Source organism: Sesamum indicum, linkage group LG3, assembly GCF_000512975.1.
Source record: "Sesamum indicum cultivar Zhongzhi No. 13 linkage group LG3, S_indicum_v1.0, whole genome shotgun sequence".
NCBI lineage: Eukaryota > Viridiplantae > Streptophyta > Magnoliopsida > Lamiales > Pedaliaceae > Sesamum > Sesamum indicum.
This window is the reverse complement of record NC_026147.1, coordinates 11,185,083-11,192,349: the sequence shown is the minus strand read 5'-3', so window position 1 is coordinate 11,192,349 and position 7,267 is coordinate 11,185,083. Positions and strand designations below refer to the sequence as shown.

Sequence of the window (7,267 nt, the reverse complement as noted above, 5' to 3'; positions counted from 1 at the left end):
CATTCACATGCTTTTCAGTCACCGTATGCACAAATATATGAACTAAATAAGTCAATTATAAAGATTTTAACCCACAAATATGTTCAGATGCAATCCTTCTTGAAGGATTTGTGAATTATCACCTTTGTTTTCTTAATTTTTTTAACAAAAAAATAAAAAATACAAATAGTCAAGTAAATAGTTACAATAAGCCATTATAAATATTAAAGGAAACATTAAATTTAAATCAAGAAAAAAATATAAAAATCAAGATGAACAAAAAATTAGCACTAGACTTCCTTCTCAATTCCTCTTTTCCCCCCATGTTAAATAAAAAACCCTAACACACATCTAAAATGCGGCTGAAAGGCCAACTGCTACAACTAATGCCCAGAGCTTCCATGAAGTGAGAGAAGAACAACCACTTGTGGGAGACTGCACTGGCGGAACTGATGATGGGCTTCTCGGAGATGGGCCTGATATTGGTGGGCTTTGAGGAGATAGGCCTGATGGTAATGGGCCTGGTGTAGGGCCGTGGTCGTGGTCTCTCGGGACTCGGATGTCAACCTTCTGACCGGAATGGCAGTGGCCGGGGAAGCCGCAAATGAAGTAGAAGTGGCCAGGTCGGGTGACGGTGAAGGAGTCGTTGCCGGTAGCCCATGTAGCATAAGGGGATGTTGAGTTGCAAGCATTGAAGTTCTTGTGCGTCACTCGGACCACATTGTGGAATTGTTTGTTGTACTCAAACACTGCAAAGTTATTGCCCATAGCAATAATATAAAGTTTGAATCAAGAAAATAAGACAATAAAGGAAACAAATCTTGTTTTTGAGTTTCTACGTACGTTAAGAGACTTACATATTATGTCACCAACACGAAACTTCTTAGAAGCAGCCCAAGATTTGTAGTGCAGAGGAGCAATGTTTGTCCAACCAGAAGACTCACCAACTTTGTAGACCTCACCATTGCACACTCCACTTATTATGATCATATTCACTATCAACAACAACATCACTCTTTTAATTACCATTGCTCAAAACACACACTTAAGAACCCTTTTCACTCGGAAATAGTGCTACTCCAAGTTACATATGTACTCATATGCATACATATATATATATACACAAATAAATATGAAGAGAGAGAGAGAGAGAGAGAGAGAGAGAGTTTTGTGGTATTATTTCGGAAATATAAGATTTTTTGTTGTTGAATTATTGTGTATATACACTTCAATACTGTCTAATTTAGGGTCATATTACTAATTATCACAAATAAATATGAAGAGAGAGAGAGAGAGAGAGAGAGAGAGAGTTTTGTGGTATTATTTCGGAAATATAAGATTTTTTGTTGTTGAATTATTGTGTATATACACTTCAATACTGTCTAATTTAGGGTCATATTACTAATTATAATGATTATGTGATTATTTTATAGATTATGGTATTATTATGTACGCATGGAATGGCTTAGGTAGTACTCCAGTGATTAATAACATAACATTTTTGTATTAAATATTCTTTTAGATTGAATGCAATATATATATATATATAGAGAGAGAGAGATATTAGTGATTTTTGTTTGAAGATTTCCATTCATGTTTAAGTAAATATATATCCGATCCTCACAAGATTTGATTAATTTCTACGCATATAATTTCTTGCCTTATCTAATAGCTATATTGTGTACGGACATATATGTATATAATCAAGCGGATTTATTTTGCCTGGCTGAAAATATACTCTGTGATTGTTTCTCACGTCTGAAAAAGCGAGATTGACTAAATTTATATTAAAAGGGTGCGATTCAATACGCTAACACTAGAACTTCATACAAGTTTCTTTTCTTTTTTTCTTCTAATGAGAGAATGGGGAGGGATATTTGTACTAGTAGTGATTTATGCTATTTAGGGTGGATAAGTATAAAGTAATACTTTATCATGGTTGAGATTTATTGAATATGGTTATTTCAGTAATTTGTTGTGCCATGTTGATTTCGTAAATTTTGACATTGGATCTTTCTTTTTAGGAATATTCTGATTGCCTTATTTGATATGATTTATTTCCTCCGACAACAACCACCAATTCTTAAGTTTTCCTAGAATATTTAGGAATTAAATCTTGATCTCTAGCTCCTCTTCGGGCCTGGGAGAGTTGATGATCGTTATGACAAGGTTATTGAAGCTATTAGAATTTTTTCGAGAGTAATTTGGATTCTCTTGAAATTTTAATGGAATTGAGTTTGTCGAAAAAAAGGGTTTCTAGCCTCGTCATGGTTCGGAGTGTTCAGGCTTCATTGTCAATGGTTCAAGGCGAAATGCAAGCACGAGTAGTGTGATCATTAGTGCGATTTGCGAGTCTGTCTTGGTCCCTCATCAAGGAAGGAGGGCAAGCGACGTCACTTGCTCCCTCCTCCCCTACATCCTCACAAGTTGGCATAGGGGCAAGGAGGGCGTAGCAAATCAAATGTTGGCGTGTTATCGTGCCACGTTGCATTACATTGTGTTGTGTAACTTTGCGCTGCGTTGCATTGTGTCATGTCATGTCGCACTGTGTCGTGGAACTTCCCAATTTTATCGTTTGATGCCCAACAACTCACCATTATATGTATAAATATATTTGTCAAGTTTAGCATAAAGACAATTTGAGCACTCCTCTTGTACTCCAAATTTCACAGTCGAGGAGCCTTGCCTCCACCAAACTCGCATGATCGAGGCTTCTCGCCTCGACCTGAATTTTGGTGCCGTAGAGGTTTCTCCTCAGCCCCATTTGTCTCACACTTTCTTGATTTTTTCTCTTGGTAGGGTTTACATTTTTATTAATTCAATTGATGATTTTCTAAGTCAAACCATAGAATGACCAAGAAAATTGTTTGAGAGTAACTTTAACTTAGGGTGTCGCTTATGATACCTTAGACAGGATATTTTGCTTTTCTTTTGACTTCGGGTGTCACATATGACACCTCAATGAAGTTTTTTTAATTTTGACATCACGATGTTGCTTATGTTACCTCATGGAAGTTTTTTTTTTTAAAAATTTTTTTGACTTTGGGTATTGTGTATGACAACTCAAAAAAGCCATTTTTTCTTTTAAATTCGGGGTTTGTTTATAACACCTCAAGATCGTCATTTTTTTTTATTTATTTGACTTATGGTGTTGCATATTACACCTAAGGGAGTCATTTTGCTTTTGACATCGGGTTGTCGCTTATAACACCTCAAGGAAGCCATTTTTCATTTGTTTTCTTTTGTTGCATATAATACCTCAAAAAAGTCATTGTTCTTTTAAATTCATAGTGTTACGTATAACACATCAAGGAAGCCATTTTTTCTTTTGACTTTAGAGTGTCCCTTATGACCCCTCAAGAAATCTATCAATGTCGCTTATAACACCTTATGGAAGCCATTTTTGGTTCATCACAGAGGACAAGGTAGTAATAAAGAATATTTATTTGATGTTGAGATAAGAGAGGTTGGCATTTTATTTCTTAGAAAGCAATTATAAACAAATTAATACATCTTGAAACCTCTAAGTACTAAACCTCTTAGATTTCTATCCGTCTTTATTTGATTCCTTGATGCACGTCTTCCTTTCTTGATCATTCTTGTCGCTAGATTTGGTAAATCAATCTTTTTCTTTTTCCATTAGCTTATTTCCTTCTTCAATACCTTCATTTCATGGAATGCCAACCTTTGCCTCCTTGAATTTGGACTCCTTTTTTAGCATTGTTCATTTGGGTCATTCCACTAGTAGTCAATATATTTGTACATGGACTACTATCTGAGTTTCGTACATAATCTCCTTGAATCTGAACAAATTTTTAGGTTTCATACATTAGAAAAAACCAAACGACTTACCATATCATCCTTAATCATTTAATAATAGAAAGAATTATTTAATCAATGATATAATATACCATTTTTTGAGAATGTCAACATTTCCTTAATTTCTTATTCCATAAAAAGCCCCTCAATTCCTGAAAATTCATAGGAAATTTAGGAATTAAATCTAATTATGAGCTTTTTAGAAGTCTATTTTGTCTTAAGGTGCTGAGGGCGAAAATTTAATTTAGAAGCCAAGTATGAGAATAATTTCAAAAAGGGGTTAGCCCGATTGTTGTATCTAAATGCATTACAAAACACTAAAAAATATTGCTCCTAGTTTTATTTATTTTTACCAAAAGCATGATTGCAAGGCTTAGCCTCAACTGTTGAGGGTCGAGATAATGTCTCTTGACCGTAATTTTAATTTGAAGTTTATATGATTAAGAACTTTGTTGTTACTTTAGTGTTGTACTTTGAGCTTTAAATTTTAAAGTTCATGAGCTTTTTTTTATTTGCTGCATGTTTTATTTTATTATTTTGACTAGTACATTTATTTCTTGTATGAGAAATTCTCATGAGTTCTCATATTATTCCTTGCTTCTGGGCATTCTTTTATGCGCCTTTTAAAAAAACTTGATTTTTCTTTAGGTTTGGGGCGCTTCATTTTGCGTTTTAAGGAAGCTTTGATCATTATTTAGCTTCGAGGGTGTTCTATTATGTGCCTAAAGGAATTTTGATTTTTATTTAGCTTCGGGACATTTCGTTTTGCACCTTAAGGAATCTTTGATCATCATTTAACTTCGGGGCATTCTTTTATGCATCTCAAGAGAGCTTTGGCTTCGGGGGCGTTTCATTATATGCCTCAAGAAAACCTGATTATCATTTAGCTTCAGAGTGTTTTATTATGTGCCTCAAGTAAGCTTGACTGTCATTTGAGTTTATTACTCCCTATTTGAGGGCGTATTGTTGTGATATGCATATATTTACGATATGCATATTTTAAAGTGTTATATTATCATGCATGGATGAAAAATGTATTGGCTCAATCGTTTAAAACATCGAGCTAATAACACCAAATGCTGCAGTTTGACCTTTTGAAAATGTAAGTAAAGAAAAAGAAGCTGGAACAAGAAACATAACGCCACACACAAGGGGGAGAGCTAGGACAATCTCCATACCATCTCCCCCTCGAACCAAAAATAATTTTTTATTTTGTATTGTCTGGCCTGTCAGCTTCTTATCATGACAAAGGTAATTTAAGCAACGACATTAATCTCCTAACTCATCTTTCCTCTCCACTTTTCTCAGAGAGAACTAATTGTTTCTCTCTTTATACACAACTCTTTTATTGCCATATATTTTTCTATGCTCTCGAGAATGCACGAGAATTATGTGCGTATGAGGATAATAACACCAATATTAATTAAGCTCTTGATACTCGCGATTATATTTTTTTTAGGCCATTGTATTTGAAAAAGCAGCCCTCGACCAGGTGTAACACAAATTTTCCTAGAATTCTTGTGTCCTTCCATAAGGTCAAATTTGACGTTGCCTTCATCTCAGGCTATTTTCTCCCATATAAAATAAATTTAAAATTAGAAAAATTCTATATTTAATCAACACAAATCACTAATTAATTATAATAAGTTTGCAACCAACATATGTATCAAGAAGTTGTCATTATTTTCTCTACAACATTTATTCTCTTCATTTTCTTTACAACATTTATTCTCTGCATAATATGATTTTTTCATTTATACTGTATATTTTTTAAGAGAAATTAACTAGTTATCTTTTTATGAAACCAATCAAGAACAATATATTTATCCTCCACTATCACTCTCAAGTAGGTTTTTCAATTTAATGTATATAAAATATTTAGTGCTTAGTTGTCTTCTTCAACAATACATGTTCAAGAAATTACTCTCTTGTTTTTATAATAATTGAATTTATATTGAGTGAACAATTGACTAATATATAATTATCTGTTGGGTAATTCTACCATTAAAAATTATATTAATACGATATTACACCAATTTGGTAAGTCAACCTTTTCTTTTTTTTTTTTTTTAACATTTTTTTTAGTTAATACCTTCATTTTCTGAAATGGCAATTTTTGTCTCCTCGAATTTGGAATTCTTTTTTAGTTTTGTTCATTTGAGTCATTTTGCTAGTAACCATACAATATGTTTGTACCTGAACAACTATTTGAGTTTCATACATAATCTCCTTGAATCTAAACCGACTTCTAAGTTTTATATATTAAAAAAAATCAAACTACTTACTATATCATCCTTAATCATTTAATAATAGAAATTACTATTTAATATCAATTATATAATATTCTATTTTTAAAAACGCCAACATTTCCTTAATTTCTTATTCCATCAGGTTCCAATGTTCCTGTTGTTGCAGGTCGTCATTGTCCATCTTGGTTCTTGAAAATCATTCAATCTTCCACTGTGATTCAAAAATTTCTTGATTGTCCTTTCTAAATAAACCTTTCTACCTCATCTATCAAATTATAACAATCTTCTGTATATGCCCCTATCTTTATAGAGTTGACAATACCCATCAAACTTCATCCTCCTAGATTTGTCTTGCATGGGTGGGGGTCGACGGACTAGACCCTGCTGTTTCGCGACGACGAAGATTTCCGCTCGTAAAATGTTCAACGGCGTGTGACGTGCTAAGTTGTTTGGGGGCATATGTTGGGGCTTGTGCTTGCCTCCCCTGCCTTTGGAGGTATAACTCCCTCTTCCTCGTTCGATCTTCTTTTCGTTGGCGTCATTGGCCTGCTGCCCGCAATTTCCTCTATTATTATTTATTTTTCCACTCTTGCTAATAACTCCTCTAGGGTAGTTGGGAGTTTTCCGCTATTGATTCCTTGAACCTACCCCTCCTCAAATTTTGTTGCATGATACTTGCTAAAAAGTTCTAGGTTCACGTGTGGGACTTTGAGCATAGCCTTTGAAAATCTTTGGTATACTCCCTAAAACCTTCATGTTCATGCTGGAGTATAGTGAACAAATATGACGAGGTCTTTGGATACATTTTGCTAATTGCAAAGTGCCATTGAAAAAGTTGGGAGAATTGCTCAAAGGTTCTATCATCCCAATAGGCAGTTGGTTGAGCCAAGTAATGGTTTTTCCAACTAGGGTAGTCTAAAAAATCTTACAGTACAGAGTCGCTTATGTCTAGAAAATCCACCTTTGCAAAAAGATCGACTAAGTGGTCTTGTGGATCCTTGGTCATATCATACTCGCTGATGTTTAGAATTTTGGTCCCCAGGTTGGATAGCCTCCGCTAGGATATGAGGTGCAAAAGGATTGGGCCTAGGAGGGACCACGACTAGGGGAAGAGCTTCGTGGTTCTCCGTACCCTCAAGGCTAGTTTGTTTAGCTATTGCATGGTATACTCCTGGGGTCTGCGATTTCTTGTTGGTGCGTTTCTTGGAGTTGGTGGGGTC

At 34.5% G+C, this 7,267-nt stretch overlaps 1 protein-coding gene across 1 annotated transcript; it reads right to left on the bottom strand.

Moving 5' to 3' along the window:
• LOC105158117 (mavicyanin-like) lies at positions 271 to 1,008 on the bottom strand. The gene is made up of 2 exons (XM_011074754.2): positions 837 to 1,008; positions 271 to 728 (listed from the first exon to the last, which is right to left on the bottom strand). The coding sequence occupies exons 1-2, from the start codon at positions 1,006 to 1,008 to the stop codon at positions 331 to 333; spliced, it is 570 nt and encodes a 189-aa protein (XP_011073056.1). The 3' UTR covers positions 271 to 330.